The 24,088-nt window shown below is 30.7% G+C and overlaps 1 protein-coding gene across 6 annotated transcripts in view; it reads right to left on the bottom strand.

Moving 5' to 3' along the window:
- The window catches only part of LOC118196474 (multifunctional procollagen lysine hydroxylase and glycosyltransferase LH3-like), a 118,210-nt gene that overhangs the window by 75,860 nt on the left and 18,262 nt on the right, over positions 1-24,088 (bottom strand). For 4 of the 6 annotated variants that reach the window (XM_085813631.1, XM_085813632.1, XM_085813634.1 and 1 more), the window contains 6 exons: positions 21,542-21,654; positions 15,393-15,456; positions 15,151-15,248; positions 14,950-15,051; positions 10,243-10,374; positions 824-945 (listed from right to left, as the gene is read on the bottom strand). In XM_085813631.1, coding sequence (XP_085669757.1) covers positions 824-945; positions 10,243-10,374; positions 14,950-15,051; positions 15,151-15,248; positions 15,393-15,456; positions 21,542-21,654 — 631 coding nt within the window. Of the gene's footprint in view, positions 1-823; positions 946-10,242; positions 10,375-14,949; positions 15,052-15,150; positions 15,249-15,392; positions 15,457-21,541; positions 21,694-24,088 lie in introns of all 6 variants that reach the window. The other 2 variants (XM_085813630.1, XM_085813633.1) reach the window with 1 other exon arrangement.

Raw genomic sequence — 24,088 nt, 5'->3', positions numbered from 1 at the left:
ACTGAATTATATAACATGGATCTTCAGTTATAGCGTTATTTAATAGGTCTTTGTTTACAAAGGATAATCATCCACAGCAGGCATCATTTTCAGGACTGAAATTTCCACAATTAAATTCTCAAAGTACCTTCAAGTTATGTTACCAGGAAAAATACTTTGTCCTTATATAATCTAAGAATCTGAATAGAATAATATGACAAAAATGAATTTTTGTGTTTTTCATTCTTAGTCCTAGACTGAAACAAAAATTATGCTAAAACACATGCTAGAATTATGCACTGTAAGCAAAAGAAACCATATCTAAACATCAGCCTCAAGTCACTCATTATCAGCAGTAACAAAATTATAAAAAATTTATTTCAATTTGAAAAATTCCAGAACTTTCAGGATTACTCAATACTTTAAAATGTCCATACAACATGATAATCTCATATTACTTTACATGGAGCATTTATTAAGTCTAATCATGATATACTACTAGTGGGATGATACAAACATAGTGAAATGATTGCATTATCCTTCTAGAATACAAAAATGATGCAAAGACTGCTGGATAAATATGTAACATAATTCTTCCTCCCATCCCACAGATTATATCTCTCAAATATCTTATATAACTAATCTACTTCATCCAGAAACAATTGCTAGAATCTAGTGGTTTTAGTTTTTGAAACAAAATTTTTTTAAGAAACTGGTTTCCTGAAGAATATGATTAATATATCTAGAGCCAAAAATGTATGCTTATTATTTGCACATTATTTATGCAACATTTACTGTTTGACTAAATTAGCAATAATCATAAATTACTAAAAACTATACTTACAGGCCAAGATTCCGTGCATGCCATTCTTTGTATCCACTTTCAAATTTCAGATAAGTCACACTGTTATACTTATGTTTGTGTAAAGACAGAAATTCATCAGTTTCATCTTTGTGATATTCAGCCTATAATAAAAACGGTTTTATCCAGATACTTATTAAAACCATCTGATTTGTACACCACATGACTTTCCTTGTATAGAATATTAAATCATATGCACTTTTCCCTGCCTTTCATTTAAATTTATTTCCTTGAATTTCATTAGATATATATTTCTCATTCAATTAATTCAGTTCTCACTTTGCAACAAGGCAAAAATGCATAAAATATCTATATTAAAAATCTAATGTGTACACAGAGCTTCCTTGTACGGAATATTAAATTATACATCCTCGTACGGAATATTAAATTATACACATTTTTTCTTGAATTTCATTTAAACTTATTGGATTGAATTAAATCTTCTTTGTCGATAGCACATAAACCACATCAGAATAAATGCACTCTTTAAAATTCACTATATTTTTGTTTACCATAGTGACCCTCTGGCGCTAAGTTCCCTCAACAGCATTACATTTCATTCATTTTATAACTCAAAATGCACAAAATTTATATTAACTGAAGAATTATCTAATCGTTGCTACATGTTCTATTCAAATATTATAATAAATCTAAAACGATGTATAAAAGAATTAAACAAAAAAAAGTTTTTCACAGATGATTCAGTATTTCTCATTCAAGTAATTCAGTCCTCACTTCGCTATAAGGCTAAAATACATAAAAACTTAAAATATCTATATTAAAAATTACGAAGTAAATCTTAAACACTTATTTATTTGAATAAACTCCAGAATGGATTAAGCATGATTTAATTTACAATAATAAAGGAAGGTGTTATCTTCGTTGCTGCAAAGCTTAATTTCTCTAGATTGGCAACAAATCCACTATTCTGTCAGTTTCAAATGTAAACAAACATGGCTGCTATGGCAAAAATAATTAGGCTTAGCTGCACTTAAACAACTTTCAAATTGTTGATAATTCAACAAATATTGCATGCAGATTTACTAAAGTCATAAAAACCTTAACCAGAAGATAAGAACAACATAATTCAATCATTTTAAAGCAAAAAATGCACAATTTACAAATATATAAGAATAAAGAAACTGAGATCACCGAGCTGAGTAACAGAGTGGATATATATATATATATATATATATATATATATATATATACTTTTTGGTGTGGCCGACTGCAACCAAAATATCAGGTGTATATCTACATGTTATAGCAGTCCTATATACAAAATTTCAATGTTCTGATGCAACTCGTTTTCGAGTTATGCAAGATACATATGTACACTGCTCCAAAAAAAAAAAAAAAGGGGGGGGGGACAGTGCTATATCTCCCGTTCTACTGGGCCGATTGACAAAATTCAAATTGCGTTTTTCATGTCTCGAAAGCGCGACTTAGGATATATATTAGATTTATATATAGCACTATTCTAACATAGGTATTTTGACACAAAATCAGACTTTTTCTGAAATAACATACCAATTTTTTTCCATATTTCGATTCTACGTCTGAAATTATGCCAGAATACCAAGTTTTGTAAAAATCGTACGAGTAGTTTTTAAAATATTAGCTCTCAAAATTTTAGCTCCTCAATGTTAATTGAATTAGGCAAATATTTATTAATATCTCTTTTTTTACTAAACTTTTTTGATTTTTTCTCTCACATTTCGAAATTTAGGTTCATTCCAAATAAAATTTATCCATTTTTTGTGTTTCATTTTTTAAATTTCTATTTTTAAATAATTTTTATAAATTTTTCGAAAAAAATTTTGTATTATAACCTATAAAATTTTTACCATCATCTTAAAGTAGGTGTATTTTTAAGCATATCTGCAAAAAATTAAGACTTTTTTATTCAAAATTTTCTAAGATATACACGAATTTACATATTTTCGAGTTTTGAAATTTGGCATCTTTTTTTTTGAGCGATAATAACACCAAATGTGGTCTATGGATTTTTGTTACAGTGAATTGTCACAGCTATTTTAACCTTAAATTTCAAGTAAAATTTTAAGGAGAATTAATTATATGACATTTTTTTCCTCACTGATGCATAATAAATATTTATTAATACTATATGAAAAGCTATTTTTTTTAAATTATAGATGATATTATTCAAATTTTTAACTATTTTTTTAAAATTTCTCTCTATCTTCCTTTTTTAAAAAAAATAAGAGTAAATTTTTACCTTTGGCATTTTATCGTCTGCTACTTTACTTTGTTTAAATCGAATTGTCTAAAACTGAGAATTTTCGTTTGATATTTATTTGAATTTTATGACATTAACTGCATAATTTATTTCTAAACAAACTGTTGCTTTTGAAGTGGCTGAAAGAGCGGCTGATACTATCATCCACATTTTTAAAGCACAGTATATTTTTATAGAAACATAATATTTAGAATAATCATTTTTATAAAAGTCAAATTATGATATAAACATACAGCCCTCTAGAGACTGAATTAATGGAAGTTCAACGGTTATGTAGAAATGATCTGCAGCTACTTAATGGCTGGATAAGTCAGCGGATTCTGTGGACAAGTAAGAATAATTCTATAAACTCCACCCAACATTCAGGATTCAATTAACAACGAGGATACAATGTTTATTAAATGAATTTAAGAAATTTTAAAACATAAAAAACCAACTAATTTTTATCCTAAAATGTATTTTTGTGCGTAGCGTATTTTCATTATATCCTTAAAATTCTAATTTAGAATGTAATTCTCAAGAACTGAATCCTAATCATCAGTAATATAATAAGTAATTATTACGGTTATTAATAAATCCTTCTTATAAAGTAATTGCAAATATTTCAAAAAACTTTCTGTCTGAATGCAAATATTTAAAATTTTATATTAATCAAGATTGCACACGATATTATTTATTTGCACTTCAATTCTTACCGTCAGTACCAGTAGAAGTTACAAATCAATTATATTTAATTAAGGATTGGATTGGATTATTTAATTATGGCAAAGCACACGAGGGCTATCTGCCTAAAGGGAGGGATGCCTTCGTGGAGGACTTTCTAAGGTAAACTGGCTCGTATACACATTATACATGAGAAAAACCACGAAAACGCCGATGCGGCCAGTCCGTTCGCGAGATTCGAACCTCGGGCCGAACTACCAATGATCAGCGTCTTTACCGCTCGGCCGTTGGCGGGCTATTTAATTAAGGAATGACCATCTAAGTTTAGAAACAGCGTACCGTAACAGCAATTCAATTATTGGCGCCGTATCTTTCATGTTACTCCCGATTGGCAAGTTACATGATTTTTAATGAGTATTCGGGTTTTGCTAGTAACTTCACTTGGAAATCGCGCTTAAACTAGGTTAGTTGGTTATTTGAACATAGAAAGAACATGGGAGCTATTTGATTAAGATGCTTTCATAGAGAACCTTTGTAAAGAGAACCTAGAAAACTACGAAAACCAACCATGCAAGCCTGGGTTAGACTTCGCAACAAACAATTAGTATTTAACAATCTTCAAATGCTAGGCAACTGGTGAGGCTCCAATTAAATCTCCAATTTAATATTTTATTTGTAAATATTTAAAATATTGTTGTACTCTTAGACACAAAAAGCAGAATTTAAGTTTTGTTAACTTGTTAGTAAACTACCAAGCGATAGTGCAAATGAATATTCAATTTCTTTTGCAATAATTGTATTAACTTAATATTCTTGGAACATGAGCTAAAGAAGAAACGTTCTCGGAAGATTAAAGAAGTGTTTAAATCCAGTGATATTAGGTTTTTCTTACAAGCTTAGGATCAAAACGATTCTGCAATTGCCCGAGTAGTTGACTTGTAAATGGCTGTGAATTAAGCAGATGACTTTTAATCTTACGTTTTCAGTCAGAAAACGTATTCCAAATGTTTTGTATTGCATGAACAATGCATCTTTTCATTATTCAATAACCAATCGGAGAACTGCTTGTGCTCCGAAAATAAGTATGTGTACTCAATTGTCCTGCATGTTCTTCAAATTTGTCTTCTTATGATTTTTTCCTCCCCAAAACTAAAGGCCTCTCAAAGGAAAGTTTTTTGACATTGAAGAGACAAAAGGAGTATGACATCTACTTTTAGAGGCATGTCAAAAACAGATCTCTACAAGCCTTCTCTTCCATTACATGTTGTGCATTCAGACAAATAGTTGCATCAGCGTAAATTCTATAATCTATTTTTTGTTACACTCTTATTACTTTATTAACATACAGTGAATATATACTAAACCTTTTACTTCAGCTTCAGTAATTCGGAATTATTGACGAAATTGTTGTCAGAACTAGGACTTAGAAGATATGTCAAATTCAATAAATTCATGGTCGAAGTTTCAATACTTTATTTTCGGAGAGAGGGGAAATTTTTCAGTTTTGGTCTAATATCCTAAGTATATTTACTTCGATTCTTTATTTTTTCCATAAAAGCGAAAATCTTACGTATGGTATACATATAACGCATAGCTTCAAATTAAAATTTAATAATATACAGGGTGGTTATAATTAAAATTTCACTTTGAAACGGTCATAAAAGGAAAACTACTGGATCAAATGTTATCAAACTTTGTAACCGTGTAAAGGATGTCATGGGAATTTATTTTCCGCGAAAAAAAGAAAGTTGGAAACCTCACCACCAGGGGAAAATGGCGCTGTATGCAATATTGTTATACGAAATATGGGTCGGAATCTAACTTAGCCTTTTGTTACACGGGTTTAATATGTTGTATACCCTTAAGAAACTTTGAAGTAGGCAAATTACCATTTAAAGGCGTTAAATTCGATAAAAGTCGAGTGCGCCATCCGTGTAAGTGAGAAATTCGTCCGTGAAAAGCACGACTTAGCGATTAGAAAGTGTGAGATCGCAAATCACTCGCACAAGTGCGTACAATCCGGAAATCGTTTTCTTACAGATCGCTAATTAGTAATTTTTGAAGTCTGAATTCGGCACTAAAACATGAAGATACTGATTCAAAACGCTTTTAATCGATTTGGGCCAAAGAAATCTCTCATGTTATCTATCTAGTTCCATTGCATTCTCCTACTGCATTTGATTGCATAGCAGTCACTCCACACCGTTTAGTATTGAATGACAGCTAGTATTATAACTGTACCATTTTTCTCTGAAGAGCAGTCAACAGCTGGACCACTGTGATTGCAGCTCACTTAGAGTCAATGTTAAAATGTTTCGTGATACATGAACTGCAGTAACGTGGCATTTTAGATTTTACGATTTTTATGCAGGGCTGGGCCCCACCTCACGTGTGTCGCACAGTTACTTAGGCAACATTTCACGAATGAAAGTCTTATAGGCCAACACTTCCCCTCTTCCCACCAGACCTCAACCTCTGTGACTCTTGGCTATGGGGTTATCTCAAAAGCACTGTTTATGGTGATAATCTAAACAATTTGGCAGAAATGAAAAATGTGATACACTGACATGTCCGTAACATTCCTCCTGATATGCTAAGAGCTGCTGTCGAGAATGCAGTAACAGGATTTAACTTACTTTCGGAAAATGCTAAACGCTACATTGAACCTGCTTTGTAACCCGTTTCGGAAAATATTAAGCGCATTTTAAACAGATGTTTTCATGTCTTATTTCATTTAACAATATTGTATATAGCACCATTTTCCCCCTGGTGGTGAGTTTTTGAACTTTTTTTTTTTTTTTCCGCGGAAAATAAATTTCCATAACCTCCTTTACACGATTCCCAAGTTTGATAACATTTGGTCCGGTAGTTTTCCTTTTATGACCATTTCAAATCGGAACTTTAATTATAACCACCATGTAAATTAAATTTTAAAAGTTTGACCGTTTGGTTCAAGTCCCAGCTTTAAAAATATATATATAAATATAATCTTTTATATTAATCTTCTTATAAAAAATGTTTTAAGAAGCTAATTTTTCCCTCACGTTATAGATTGTATAAAAAAACATGATCTTTAATATGATTTAGATTGTTTCAGTCGATATAAGAATCGGGTCACTCGGTGGTGAAGAATAAACACTGCTGGACTGTTTTATTTCTTTGTCATTTAGCAAAAAATCTTTTAATTAAAATATTTATCCTTTGGACTTTGCTCTATACTTTGTTTATAGTTAAAATGTCTAGAAAATGAAAAGCTGTCTTCAGCCGAAACACAGTTGATGCAATTGATATTTTAAAAAATTGACAAGAATGCAAAATTTATGAAAATCTAGCAATCGAAAAATCTTAATTTTCTTGTGTGAGCACTTAGAATAACTGTAGAAGGAAAGAAGAAAATTAGGGAGAAAAGCAAGCAAAAATTTGCAGGGAAAATTTGGCTCTTAGACATACCAAGATGTTTCAAAAAGTTGGACACTTTTGAATATACTTTCAGGTTACTTCAAAGAATTTAGGAGTTCAAAGAGAAAACACTTAAGCGTATACACCAGCAAATACCATCAATTGAGCTTGTGTTATCAGAAAAGACAAAAACGATATCATTGCAGATTAAAGTGAAGAGCGACTGGTTTTAGACTATATGGTTGTATAAATTTAAATTACGTTATAGAACATCATATCATACCATAAATGAAGAATCCCATGATTTTCTCAGTCCAATTATTTGAAGATTCAGGAGTTTATCCAGTATTGTATGTGAATGTCACCTAAAGGCGTTTTTTTCCCCTCTTGATGAATCAGCGGCCGAGCGGTAAAGTTGCTGAACTCTGGTAGTTCGGTTCGAGGTTCAAATTCCGCGAACGGGCTGGCTGCATAGGCATTTTCGTGCTTTTCCCCATATGTAACGTGTATGCGAGCCAGTTTTCCTTAGAAAGTCCTCCACGAAGGCATCCCTCCCCTTAGGCAGATAGCCCTAGTGTGCTTTGTCGTAATTAAATAAACCAAAATCTCTTGATGAAACCTCTTTCATCTCATACCTTCAAAATGTTTAGCCTCTAAAGACTGATAAAGGCTCTGACCAAATATTGATGAAATGGATTGAATTGGATTATTAAGTTACGTCAAAGCAGGGTTATTTGCCTAAAAGGAAGGATGCCTTTGTGAAGAACTTTCAAAGGAAACCCAGCTGGCATACACGGTACACATGAGAAAATCCACGAAAACACCCATGCAACCAGCCTGTTCACTGGGATTTGAACCCCGGAGTCAACTACCAGTGTTCAGCGACTTTACCACTCGGCCGTTTGTGGGCCTTTATGAAATGGAAGGCGATAACTTTATTTAACATGATTGTCAGAAATATCAAGATATTTCGAAAAGTTGGATGCTTTTTAATATACTTGCGAAATGCCTAAAGAAAAACAGCAAGAATAAAGTAGAATGCCTGAAGAAAAAGAGAAGAAAAAATAAATTTTGGGGTAAAATTCAGTATTTGTATTTTTTTTTAATTTAAAACTTTTTAATCTTATGATATTTGATTCTTACGATTTCAAAAATAAAATATTTGACTAAAATATGAATAACAGTTAAGAAACCAAATGTAGGATAAAATTGTGTAAAACAATGGGCACAATGATAAAACTGTTTAAAGCAGTGTATGCAAGTCCTCCTAAGTTAAAATGTCGGTTATACATCTCTCTTATTTATATATATATTTTCTGAACGGAACATTGAAAGGCATGTTAACTATACTTTACTGTATTTTCTCTTTTAATATATGCAGTTTTCAAACGCATCGTAATCTGGGTTACAAAGTATTCCTCCGAAAGAAACGCAATTCAAATAAATAAAATCAAATTCTGGAAAATTTATTTAAAATGCTCAGTTCGAAGGAATAAATAGAAAATTTTAAAACAATTATCTGAAGAGACAATGCAACACAAACAATTAAAATAAAAGTATAAGAATTTAAAAATTACCTAAAATAATAACTATGACAAAAATATATATAAAGAAAACTATTTGAAAAAAAAATAAACGCTGCACCTTTACTTACGCAGTTGGAATAGTAAATAGAAATTTTTAAAACAGTTATTCGGAAAAAACCATGCATCTTAAACAATTAAAATGAAATTCGAAAAAGAAAAAATTACTTAAAATAATAAGTTATAATTAAAATACAATATAAAGAATATTATTTGGAAAAAAGGAACGATGGTGACTTTTTTTCCTCTCACTGGAAAGGAAACTAGGTTGCCATATATTAAGAAGTTCGCCAAGTGAACTATTCTTGGCGCAAACTGACAAAATAGTGCGAACATAAATTTGTGAATTTCTCCTTAAAGTTTGCTCCAAAATTTACAAAATTTCATATTTAGGCGTAATTTGAGTCGTAGAATCGAAATATGTAAAAAAATTGGTATGTTATTTCAGAAAAAGTCCGATTTTATGTCAAAATACCTATGTTAGAATAGTGCTATATATAAATCTAATATAAATCCTAAGTCGCGCTTTCGAGACATGAAGAACGCAGTTTGAATTTTGTCAATCGGCCCAGTAGATCGGGAGATATAGGACTGTCCCATTTTTTTTTTTTTTTTGAGCAGGGTACATATGCACAGATGCCACAAAAAATTCTCTTCAAAATTCATTTTACATCAGTTTTATAATTTTTTTGGGGGGAAGGGGCGAAAGTCCTTTATTCTGTCCTTATGTACAGATGTCACACAAAAAACATCGTTAAATTGCATTCGATAGTGATGAAAATGGATATTTTCGTTGAAATATCATGCCTGAAACTTTTCGCGATTGCAACACTTCCTTTTTACTTTGTACAAGGAAGTAAAAATTGAAAGATACAGAAAAACATAAAACTCCAAATACAGTTAAAACAATAGTTTAAGATGTTTCTGAAATCTTAGTTATTTGGCCCAGATTACTATCAGCACAAAACAACATGGTTTTAAAGTATGTTTATGTAACAAAGCACACAAAAGCTCTCCAAAATTCTAAAGATTTCTTTCATTTCTTTATAAAAACATCATTTTTCAATATTTTCATTTGAAATATGATGCCTGAAACTTTTCGCGATTACAACACTTCCTTTTTACTTTGTACAAGGAAGTAAAAATTGAAAGATACAGAAAAACATAAAACTCCAAATACAGTTAAAACAATAGTTTAAGATGTTTCTGAAACCTTAGTTAATTGGCCCAGATTTCTATCAGCACAAAACAACATGGTTTTAAAGTATGTTTATGTAGCAAAGCACCCAAAAGCTCTCCAAAATTCTAAAGATTTCTTTCATTTCTTTATAAAAACATCATTTTTCAATATTTTCATTCAAAACATGAGGTTTTCTAAAATTTATAAAGTATAAATCAATTATGACATTTATGAAAAATCTGCTATGAAGTATTTACGATAAGATCAAACATAAAATAAAAAGAGCAAAACACAAAAATCTGGAAAATCAACTTACTCCACAATGCACAAAAAGATCCATCCTTTCCTTTGGATAATCAAGTAATAAAATTCGTTCAAAAAACTCTGTAATAAATGGAGTTGGATGTTCTATGAAAATTGCAAGAATGACATGAGGCTTCTGTTTCACCTAAAGTTAACAGAAAGTGAAAATTATTTTCCTAATACATATAATTAAAAATAAGAATGAATTAAGTTTAACTCTGTTTCAGAATTGCTGGCATTCTAAATAATATAATTACTAGCACAATATTAGGTAATATGAATACTTTCTGCTGAAAACTAAATGAAACTAAATATTTCTTTACTTAAAAAATGAGAATTTTTAAATATTTCTTCATTTTGTTTAGCAATCATCTGCACAAATAAACTGATAACTAATAAAACCAAATAAAAAAAATATTGTAAGAAAAGGAAAATATTGCCTATTTTAACGAGTTTTAAACAAAAGAGTATATTATAACAATTAATTTTAATGGAGTCTGTTATTTACAAATATATATGCTTATCAATGAAAAAGTTTTTTAAATTTTAAACCTTCTCAAAAAACAAAAATTATAAATAAAATTTTGAGGGACAAAATGTGTAAATGGTCAGTCTGTTAATTTTTATGAACATGAAAACTTATGCAAATAATAAATTTTAAAAATAAAAAACCTGATGAGTACACCACATGACTTCCTTGTACCGAATATTAAATTATACGCATTTTTGCTTGCATTTCATTTAAACTTATTGGATTGAATTAAATCTACTTAGCTGACAGCGCATAAACCACAACAGAATAAATGCATTCTTTAAAATTCACTCTATTTGTTTACCATAGCGACATTCTGGCGCTAGATTCACTTAACAGTATTATATTTCATTCATATTATAATTCATAATGCACAAAATTTATATCATTTAAAGAATAGAATTATCTAATCGTTGCTACATGTTCTATTCAAATACTATAATAAATAATAAAGCTAGAATGATGTATAAAAGAAATTAAGCAAATAAAACAAAAAAGAAACAGTTTTTCACAGGCAATTGAGTATTTCTTATTCAATTAATTCAGTTCTCACTTCGTGAGAAGGCAAAAATACATAAAAACTCAAAATATTTATATTAAAAATTACGAAGTAAATCTTAAACGCTTATTTCCTCGAAAAAATTCCAGAAAGGATTAAGCATGATTCAATTGGCAATAATAAATGAAGGCATTATCTTTATTGTTGTGAAGCTAACTTTCTCTAGATTGGCAACAAATCCACTAGTCTGCTGTTTCAAATATAAACATTCAATGGCCACCATAAAAAAAAGGCTTAGGGGCACTTAAACAACTTTAAAATTGTTGATAATCCTAAAAATATTGCATACAGATTTACTAAAGGCATAAAAACCTTAACCGGAAGATAAAAACAACATAATTCAATCATTTTTAAAGCAATAAATGTACAATTTACAAACATATAAGAGTAAAGAAACTGAGATCACTGAGCCGGGTAACAGAGTGGATACATATATAAATATATTTATATACGTTTGGTGCGGTCGATTGCAACCAAAATACGAGGTGCACATCTACATGTTATAGTAGTCCTATATACAAAATTTCAACATTCTGAGGCTACTCGTTTTTGAGTTATGCCAGATACGTACGTTTGTACAGACGCCATGAAAAATTCTCTTCAGAATTCATTTTAAAGCTGTTTTATAATTTTTTTGGAGGAAAAGAGTCTTTTATTCTGTCCTTACGTACAGATATCACGCAAATACATCGTTAAATTGCATTCGAAAGCAGTCAATAGATCTTTTCATTGAAACATGCTGCTTGAAACTTTTCGCGATTACAATACTCCCTTTTTACTTCGTACAAGGAAGTAAAAAGGAAAAAGATAAAAAAATAGAATAATAAGATATTCCTTTAGAAACACTCTCATCACCTGGGGAGATACGATGTGTGTGTCAGCGTGAGTAAAACACTTTCTCAGCTAATATAACAGAAAAATAATCATGTCATTTTCTTATAAATTCATTACACAGATTAGGATTTTTTTTTTTTTTTTTTTTCAAAAATTACTCTAGAGCAAATGCTAAAAGACAAAATATTTTTTAACAAAATAAAAGTAAAAAATTTAGCAAGTTCATTTTTAAGAATCTAAACTGAAAAGGCAAAATTTATGATCCCTAGTACAATTTTTTGAATAATTACCCAAGCCAATAAATAAATAATTTAAACTGCTTAAAATCAGCTGTAGTATTTGATATAAAAATATTCACTTCTACATTCACTACACTGATTAATTCACTACATTTCATCTGGCAAATTTAGCAAAATTTTGCCAGATGAAAGGAATGAGTTTCATATTTCATCTCATTAGTATTTTATACCTGAATTATTCAAACAATGTATTTAGGAATTTATAGTTTTAAAAATTTTAAATACAGAGACTGAAATTTTAATCAAACTTTTTTTCTTTTTTAATCACATTAATCTCAGAAATTATTTACACAAATGAGGCTCTTTGCATGGATATACATATGTTTAATATAAATTGAATCACGTACATACAAAAAAGCTTACTTTCAATATAGGTCATCAAAAATTATCATTTAAAATATGTCACTACAGAATTCAACCAAACAATTAATCCTTTTACCTTTAAAATATGCACTACTTCACTTAAAACACCTAAGATTTCTAGTATAACAAGCAAACATAAGGAAAACAATTTCTTTTTTAATATACATACATAAATGCAGGGTAAAAATATATAAATCACAATTATAACTTTAATTTGTAATAATCCCTTAACTCCCCACTTTAATTTCAGTAATTTCCCTTTCTGTCTTAATAATAGTTATTGCTGATAATAAACTTCTCTAAACTGTCTCATTTTAAAACCAATTGCTGTCAAATGAGTCTTACATACAGGTAATAGAGCAGACTTAACATGACACTTCAGCCAATTAGTAATTTCTAATTTGGAAAAACAGAATTTGTAACAACACCAAGAGGGATTAAACCAAAACCAAATCATTCTGAACTGGAATCTGATCTTAGATACACTGCACTAGTTATCAGCTTCTCTCCCTAACTAGATGGTTGTTGCTGCTTTCATTCCACAACATCTTAAAAATGTAAATATTCTTCAAAAACAAGTGAACTATTGCACTACTTTATGTATGTTGGCGTAAAAAATTTGTCAGTGAGAATAAAATATTGAAATTGACTAGTACTGCAACCACTTCTTTAAGTACAGTCAAAAGTCGCTAATCCGGACTCGACTTTGGCGATTCCGGATTATCGATTTTTCCGGATTATACATCATCAGTTTAAATCTTGTAAAATGGCATGCAGAAATTATAAAATTAAAAATATGAAACCGTAATTTACGAAATAAAGAACAATTATGATCTAAAGGGTATCAAATTTTACAAAAAAAAAAGCTTAATATTTATTTGTTTACTTTATTAAACATTTCTTTCAATGTAAGTTGTTTCAGTTGCTTCATTTTTTATGTGATAATACATTCTCTTTAATTCTATAAACAGACATAATTTCTTGTTCAGTTACAAAGTTCTGCTGTTCAAGTTCTATAATTGCTGTGTCGAGAATACCGACTAATTTGTCAATCAAAATTTTTTCGTTTTCAATAACCTATATGTCACTTTCTTCGCTATCGGAAGCGAATTATAATGACGAGGCATTTGATTTAAATCATATCAAAGACGGAGTACATCGAGATGAAATACTACATTGAGTAAGCAATTATAAGCCAAATAAAATAAAAACATCTGCCCTTAAGATAAGGATAGTGCTGACAAATCAACTTCCAATTCATTGCATGCCGCCCCCGCGTTAAAGATAAACAAAGTTTAGATAAACAAAAAATATGCCTTTATCCATTTTTTGCAGCAATTCCACTTTTTGTTTAATGGACTCCGAAAGATACTTTCGCTTTGTATATTCTTTACATATTAGTAAATATATATCGGGAATTCTATTTGACATAATCGAAAGTTCAAGCTTACTTTTATAAAATTGCTCTAACGGTCTGCAAAAAATAATAATCCGGATCCAATTCGAAGATTAAGGAACAACACAATCTGCAACATTAACTGAAATAGATAATTAGATAATTTTAGCTTAGCTTATCCCGTCCGTTATACATTAAATGCGCATTTGTAAACGTATTTTGCGCACGCACACACTCAAATTGGCAGCGGTAAAGGTCTTACGCGCATGCGTTAACGCGACGCATGCGCAGAAAGTTTGTAGCTTTGAGGTCCGGATTATAGATCATTCCGGATTATTGGTGTCCGAATTAACGACTTTTGACTGTATAGACTTTTAATACACAGTTAATTTCACAGAAGGAATATGAAAATATTATGCAACATGTAGAATAAACTGAAACAAAAATAGAATATTAATCAACAACTGAAATAAAAAGAAATGAAAAACAATTAAAATAAACTTGTATTTAATTGGTTACCTCTAGCATGTTATTTACAGATATTTAAAACAAAATAAATTTTAAATCAAGGAAAATAAATATTAAAGTATTTAAATCATTGCTGTATTTGAAATCCTACATTATAAGAGCATTTAAAGTAGTCCAGTAAAAAATATAATATTAACGAGAATAAGCAAAATTACTAAAATGCAATGAGTGCCGAGTTAAAAGAAAGATATCTTCTCAAATACACAAACCTTAAACTTTTCTAGTGAAATGGTATCTTCATAACAACTAAAACAGCCTTGCTTTGGTGTCCACGATTTTGCCAAATAGTTTCCTAAGGAATTTAATGCAACCTGTTGATATAAAATTAATTTATAAAAACTGTGATAACTGATCATCCAGTAATGTTCAATGTAGTAACAATGGTCTAAAGAGTACTGAAGTATACATACTTTGCTAGCTCCATTGCCATGAACTACAAGAGGATTTGTACCATAGGCAGTATTGTGTAAATAACTATCAGTATCTGAGAATCGCAGTTCAACATCTCCTGTTAAAAAAGATACAGAAAAGTTAATTAATAATCAAGCACCTGTAAAATAAAATTTTATTAGAGAACTGGGAAGTTTTAAAAAAAAAAAAAACAAACACACACACACACACAGTGTTTAAAAAGCATTGAAAAAAGTCTTACCAACAGCACCATTTAAGTTTTGGAAGATTTCAGCTTTATGATCTAACTTCATACCCCACTTTTTCTGCAAAGTTCAAAATTATCATTCAAATACCTAACACAAACTATGACAGAAAATGAATTTTTATTTGTTAATGTTTTTAACTGAATTATTTGTTATTACTGAAACATTCACTTAAAATATTAGCAATAAATACCAGGTATCTCATATTTACAAGCTTAACCCATTAGCGCTGGTGTTGTGTTGATGCAACGGTCATAAATGCGTATATAAATATAACTACCTAAGATATTTTATACCAGCAGATGATTTTGTGTAGGGAATATTATGAAGATTATTTCTGTAAAAAAATATTTGCCTTCAACAATCATTTTGTTTATAATAATTAACCTCATACTTTCAGCAAAATTTAAGCAAAATTTTTGACTGGGTATTTTTGCTGAAAATATTTAAAGAATCACAGTCTTAATGAGTGATCTATTTTTAGTCAAGGTCACCATTTATCAGAACATTACATCAGTCAGATGTTTATATTTGTGTTGGGAAGGGAGAGAAAACAGGTGTTGCGTTGAGGCAACATCAGCAGGAAACAAGTAGTCAATCTTCTTTTTCACTCATTCCTTTGGATGTTCTGATTCATGTTCTGGTTGTTTAAAAATGTCTAGAACGAGGTATCTTACATTACAAGAAGCCCTTCAAAGATTTTTTGATGAAGAAACAGATGATGATAATGTTAATAATGACCAGAATGAAACTGATATTGTTGTTGTTCCCCCAGAAATTGCAGAGGCTAGTGATGAAGAAGAAAGGAATAGCAATATTTTAAATAATAATAATGATATTTTACCAAATGATACTGCTGGGGAAGTTGAAATTCACGTAAGAAGTAAGTTTCAGCCTTCTAAAAGCCGTTAAAGTCATACTAAAAGGTTTAAAAAGCAGAAGACTGAAATCCTGAAGTGGATAAAAAAGGAACTGTTAGTTATGTCTCAGGAAGAACATGAAGAAAGAGATAGAAGAGAAATTATAAAAGACAAAACACAAGGTAAAACTAGTGCACAGATTTTCGATTTTTTTTTTTTTTTTTGTTTAGATATTTACTCTCTTCTCGTTGAAGAGACAAATATAAAGGCTCAAAAATAAATAAATAAATAAATAAAGCCCAGAATTTATTGCAAAGCCTATATAAAAAGATTTACTGGAATATTATTGCTTACAGGATATCATTATTTACCTCAAGAAAAATGTATTTTTTGATAAGGACATTTCTGTTCCTGTTGTACAAGAATTGATATCATGTTTGCAGTACACGAATATGAAGCAGAATTTGCATTTGAAGTCGTCAAATTGACAATACTGATAAATTATATGAGGTGAGACCGTATCTAAACTTACTAAATATCACCACTTTTTACTTACTACTAGAAATATAAAGTCTTTTTTAGATTTCAGATGCAGAAATAGATCAGCAACAGAAAGACCTAGTAAATTCAGCATTCAAAAACTATTGCATGGAGATGGTAGACATTTTATCGTAAAGTTCGTTGATTACAAAAGACTTTGTTGTAAAGAGTACCATAGCCAGACTGTTTATAGATGCAAAGTATGTAATGTAGCTTTACATCATAATTGTAATCAAGCTTTTCATGCTTGAATCTTTCAAATGAAATAATCTGTATTTGTAAAAGAAATACAATGTATATTTTAATATTAAATTAATTACAAGTAAAGTGATTTGTAGATTTATAATATACATAAGCTAAAAAGTAATCCTGTGCTCCACTCAAAAGAAACATCACACGACTACAATCCTACTCACTAAACATCTGTAGTCTTATTCCGCTGACGTTGCGCGAACGCAACACTCACTTTTTCCACAGGTAAGAGCATTTTTTTATTTTCAATGTAAATTTATGTTATAAATGCTTAATTTAATATTTGTTATTATTTTCATGAGAAAAGAAATATTCCTTTTAGTTTTGGCGGTTAATGGGTTAATCTATTCTTTGACAAATGTTGAAAGTTAATGTGTTACATATTATCCCAGTGACAGTGAAAGTTGGTTACCGCCGATCTATGAATGTTGGCACAGATCCCGCTCAAAATTCCACCAATGGTTCCTGCAAAATTCTAAACATGCAAATATTACATTAAAATTCAATTTTACCTGCAACTTTTGCAATAAAATATTCATGAGTCTCTCTGCATAATTCACCAAACAGCCACAGCTGCAGAAGTATATGAACCGATTAGTGTTTGCACTTCATATAAAGGATTTCGACAGTTTCCACGATTTTGTTTGGCCCTCCTATTTTACTAGAAGATCTGATTAGAACACTATGAGTACAAACCTCCCACAGATGATTGTTCCAATGTACAGTACATGTCCCGATTATCCGCGGAATTGGGTGGCACGGCCGCCGCGGACAACAAAAATCATGGATAATCCAAAAAAAAAAAAGCTAAAAACGGGTATAGCAAAAGAGAAAACAGTCATTCCAACTTTGAAAAATCGTCTTATATACAATAAAACGTAAAATAAACAGCAGGAAATGTTTATAGAACAGAAAAGTGCTTTGCATACTTACAAGAGGCATCAAGGATACACAGAAAAATTAATACGTATGTACTGTTTTAATACTGTAATGTATTATGTAATTACAAAAGCATAACTGTAAAACTACACATTTTTGAAGAAATCAGTCATTTGTGAATGCTTTTTGCTTTGGAAGCATTTTCTCTTGATCCGAGATTGCATTTTTCGTAGCATAAGTTTCTCAGCCAACTCCAAGTCATCTTGTTCTTCCAAATAGCTAAGCAGTCCGTCGACTTATTACAAAGCCCCTTTGTGAGTCTTCCGCATCTGCACAGTGGGCTCTTCTTCGCCTTCACTTCGCTGTCCTTCATTCTCGGTCTCTCCTCTTGCTTTCTTCACAATTTCATCATCTGTCAAGCACTCGAAGCCAGGTTCGCTGACGTCACACTCCAACAACTCGTTAATGTTTTCAGCATCAACGTTCTCACCACCCGGAACTGTTTTTACCATATCGGCAAGAGTTGCTGTGGGTGTGTCTACATCTTCATTCTCTTCTTCACAACTCAAAAGGGTTAGGTTGTTGTTGGCTTCAACATTAGGCATGAGTTTTCTCCATGACTTTATGAGGGTTGACAGTTTCACTGAGTCCCATGCAGATGCAATATCGTAGATGCTGCCAAGTTTGTGTAGTGTTTCCAAAACTCTTTCAGATCATAACCTTCTTCAATTTTGGTCATTAGCAGCTTGGTTCGGTACGTTCTCTTCATTGTTGCAATGACTCCTTGGTCCATGGGTTGGATTAGTGCAGTAACAATTGGAGGGAGAAACTGCAAAAATTTGTCCATCAGAAAACTTTAGCATGCATATTGCTGGGTGAGAAGATGCGTTTTCGATCAATAACACAGCTTTTTCAAGCAGGTTTTTCGATTTAAGATGTTTATGCACTTGAAGAACAAAAATGTTTTCGAACCATTTTTGAAAAATGTTTCGGTTTATCCATCCCTTTTTTTTTTTTTTTTTTTTTTTTTTTTTTTTTTGGTTAAAGTAATCAATGGGCAAATTTTCTAATGGGCCTTTGAAAGATCTCGTTTTTTTTTTTTTTTTTTTTTTTTTTAATTTTTAATTTTTTTAAACTTTCTAGTGACAAGAAGTCTAAGTTTATGTCCACTGGTAGCGTTACTGCAAGACATGATAGTGATTCTTTCCTTGCTGCTTTTATGACCCGCCGCTTTACTTTCACTTTGCTAAAGTGTAAGTGGAAAGACATTTCCACAAAAGTCCCAATTCGTCGGTATTGTAAATTTGTTCAAAAGATAGCTCTTCTTTTAAAACAAATTCTTCAAATTCATGGTGAAAATCATAGGTTGCTTGTTGGTGGTCACCACTAAGTTTCTCCCCATGAAGTCCAATTTCTCGAATTCCATGTCGCTGCTTAAAACGAGTCAGCCAGCCAGAAGACGCAACAAAATTTTCTTTCAGGCCTAACAACTCAGAAAAGGTTTTTGCTTTCGCCACAATGATAGGACTATTTACAGGAGTACCCTCTTTTCGAACTTGAGCTAACCACTCTGTCAATGCCGTGTCTAGCTCATCAAAGGTAGAACCCTTCATAGTTTTTCACACTTTCAGTGCGGAAGCACTGTCTGACATAGATGCAAAGTTCACCAGTTTGTCTTTTTGCTTTAGAATGTCACGCACTGTTGTTTCCGATATTCCATAATCCAATTCCATCTGCTGCCTTGTAGCGCCGTTTGCTACTTTGGAAATTAATTCTAGTTTTTGCGCAATCATCAACACAACCTTCTTTCATTTTCCTGACATTTTACATCAGTAATGAAAAAAAACAACCAAAAAGCACAAGCACTGAACACAATAAAAGATAAGAAATTAACTCCGACTGGTTCGCATACACTATCAGGCTTAAACTAACAATGGCGAGTGGGAGGACGTGGACGTGTCAATAAGACGAGAGAGGGCTGTGGAGCAGGCACTGCAAGGGTGAGTAAAAAATCACTTACTCATCAGAGGGGAAGGTTCCGAGAAGGCCTGGGATATTTTGGCCATAAATAAGCACGATGTTAGCAAATTGAACGTTTCACTCAGCTTTGTGAACACTTATTTTCTTTGCTTTACACACAAAAAAAAAAAAAAAAAAACTTTGTGCGGAAGGCGCAGATAATTCGCTCCGCGGATAATCGGGAGTCTACTGTATTACTGTTTCGACAGGCACATGCAGCTGCTCTATCTTCCATTCAACGAATGTTAATTATCTTGGTCAGATGTAAATAAACTGCAAAGCAGTCACAAATGCGATTCTACAACCCACAAACTTACTTTTCTAAAATGCAAGAAAAAATGACACAGTTTCACAGTCAACAAGATAATATATTAATTACCAAACAATGAAGTTTCATTCACACACTTTAAACTATGTAGCATACTAAAGATTCTGAAGATAACTCAACTAGTGCTTCATCACCTGAAACTTTAAATCTTTAAGATGGATTTGCTTAAACTGATGATAAATTTACTTCAATTTCAAAGCTGTGCGTGAAAACAATTTGAAGGAAATATATATGATAATGCAATTTTAAGTCAGTAAATTTAATCTACAATACTGAATTTAATATTTGAGCTGCATGAACCAAGCAGAAACCAAGCTCAAAATGGGAATTTTTGCTTTATTAATTTACAATGCATATGCATAAAACTGGCATTTTTCAGAAAAGATTAACAAAATCCTTCTGAAATAAATTACAGTAAACCCTTGCCAAAGGCAAATTTTCAGAATGTGATTTGCATATATGGGTTATGTTGCTTCTATTTAATTTTGCCCAATGCTAGAATTTCATTTATATGTGGTTCAAAATTCATTCATCGACACTGAATACTCCCTGGCATCAGCTCTAACTAGAAGTTATTAGCATTTATAATGGATTTACATTGACTGTTTACAAAACTAAAGAAATAGTAAAAATTACATTACATCAGCAAAAACTGAAAGCAGTGAGAAGCAAGAAGATAAAGTGCCTTTAATTTACTAACTATTAATTAAGTTAAACTAAGTGTTAAAAGAAAGACACAAAAACTATCTGATTTTACAGTGGAGATAAAGAATAACAATAATAAATATAATAAATAAAGAATACATAAAACTCTTTATGAAAGGCATTGAAAAATTCTAAGCTTCTTACCACAAAACTTTTTATGAGTTGCATTAGTCGTTAATCGAAGCAAAAATTAGCAGCTTTAAAGAAAAAGTAATTTTATCACATACTTATAAAGCAATAATAAAAATCTTTTCAATTAACATTTGTTTCATTTTTTTTTCTTTTAATTGCAAAAATATTTACATTTGTTTAAATTGCACATACTTCCTAATTCTGAATTTAACCAAACACATTTTTCCAATAGAAAATTTACTTTATAGAATGTGATTCTGAAGTAGATGCAATGTGTTTATGACGTAGCTCCCACATTTTGCAAGAATTCACTGTATACTAAAACATACTAATTATTAATTGACCATCATACACATTCAATATTTATTCTCTTTATCCCTGGTTCCTGAATTTTTGAAAGATCAAATAACTTATATGAAATTATATTTACCCTAAGATCTTCATCAAGATAAACTTTAGTATAAAACAACTGATCATCATCTTCATCTTTCAGCGAAGAGCTTGTTACAATTTCATATATGTATGGGGCATGACCCATGAATCCTGAATCAAGGAGAGTATTATCAATGCAGCAGCATTTAACTGTGTTTCAAATCCAAAAGTGACACAAATTATGAATCAGTCAGATGAAACAATAGTCAGATGTTCACTTTATAAGTATAAATAAATAAAAATTAATTTATGACCATTCATTTCTTTTTTATTGCTTAACTATAAAAAATATTACATTATGCATTACGGTTTGATACTAATAACACAGATGTATTAATTAATGAATGGAACTCCAAAAATTATTGGAAGTTATCGAAAAACTTCTTTGAATAATTGATGATGCAAAATACCTAATAAAACAAATATAATTGCATATACATAAAATAACAGTTTAACTCCGCTAAGCTGATTATTTACTACAATAATTTAGTTTAAAATATGTTGATTTAACTTTTATGACACATTTCTGTCATTTGGCAATTTTATCAATTTTGAACTTATCTGGTGACTTTACTTCAATTTAAAATATTTATACTATAACATTGATTATATTAAATGAAATGTTGATAACATGTCACTAATACTTGAAACAAACTCCAATCTTCAAAAAATGACGAATTTATTAGCGGATAAAAACTATGGAATATTAGATTTTATTAACATTAAACAGTCACATGAACATTACCCACATTTCAATCATCTATCTTCCAATAATTATTTATTTATTTAGTTTATATCTTTAACTAGTTATATGTCTAATGATATTTATTTCAACAGACAAAATGCTCAAAGCAAAACTAGCAAATATCTTTTAAAATAGACCACATAAAATTTACATTCCCACAGTTGATCGTATGTAAACTATTAATGTAATAGCATATATTTTAAATGTGTTTTTATGCAGACAAAAAAAGTTGTTTATAATATAAGGTGCTCAATTCAAAAGAGGATCTATTTTAACACATACACTGAAAACAATATGGAATTTATGTAAATGTAAGGACTACTTTTAAATTTACTACTCTATATACAGTCAAAAGTCGTTAATCCGGACTTGTCAGGACTTCGGCGATTCCGGATTATCGATTTTTCCGGATTATAGATCATCAGTTTAAATCTGGTAAGATGGCATGCAGAAATTCTAAAATTAAAAATATGAAACCATAATTTATGAAATAAAGAACCTAAAGGGTATCAAAATTTACAAAAAAAAAAAAGCTTAATATTTATTTGTTTACTTTATTAAACATTTCTTTCAATGTAAGTTGTTAAGTGGCTTCGTTTTATGTGATAATACTTTCTCTTTAATTCTATAAACAGACATAATTTCTTGTTCAGTTACAAAGTTCCGCTGTTCAGTTACTAAGTCCCGTAATTGCTGTGCCGAGAATACCGACTAACTTGTCAATCGAAATGTTTTCGTTTTCAATAACCTTTGGGTCACTTTCTTCACTATCGGAAGCAAATTATAATCACGAGGAACTTGATTTAAATCATATCAAAGACGGAGTACATCGAGATAAATTACTACACTTAGTAAGGAATTATAAGCCAAATAAAATAAAAACATCTGCCCTGAAGATAAGGATAGTGCTGACAGATCAACTTCCAATCCTCGGGGTGAAATTGATAAACACATTTCGGATTTCAAAACATACTTTCGCTTTGTAGGTACAAATTACACATTAGTAAATATATATCGGAAATTCTATTTGACATAATCGAAAGTTCAAGCTTACTTTTATGAAATTGCTCTAACAGTCTGCAAAAAATAATAAGCCGGATCCAATTCGAAGATTAAGGAACAATGCAGTCTGCAACATTAACTGAATTAGATAATTTTAGCTCAGCTTATACCTCCATTACACATTAAACGCACATGCGCACAAACATATTAGCAGCCGTAAAGGTGTTATGCGCTCTCGTAAACGCCTGTGCGCATGCGTGAATGCGACGCATGCGCAGAAAGTTTGTAGCTTTGAGGTCCGGATTATGGGTGTCTGAATTAAAGACTTTTGACTGTATATATATAGTTAAACCTTTCACAGTGATCACTTTCCTAAGATGACTATCTCTAGAAAATGATCATATTTGGATCATATATTATATTAATGATCACTCTGCCATATTTGGAGAGCTTTTGAGTGCTTTTTTGTATTTGCCAATTCTGAGATCATAATTAAATAACAGTATTGAATATCACTAATATTAAAATCAGAGCTTACTGCTTAAGTGGTACCCATCATTATATCATAAACAATCTATTGGTAGATTGTGGTGATTAAATCTAATTTTATTTCCAGCAGGTATTGCTTCGAATTACATTTAAAATGGCATCAAATACATTGTTGTTCTTTGCAGCTTCTCTCTATCTCCATATGAGCTATGATAAGTAAGAACCCCCACCAGTGGCCACGTATTCACCAGACCACTAAATACTGGCAGTCTGGCCTGGTTTCAACACAGGAGAATGAGCCAAAAGGTT

This window comes from Stegodyphus dumicola, chromosome 3 (assembly GCF_044657685.1).
Source record: "Stegodyphus dumicola isolate Sdum_Otavi_A_Nest chromosome 3, ASM4465768v1".
Taxonomy (NCBI): Eukaryota; Metazoa; Arthropoda; class Arachnida; order Araneae; family Eresidae; genus Stegodyphus; species Stegodyphus dumicola.
This window is presented reverse-complemented; position numbering and strand designations above follow the sequence as displayed.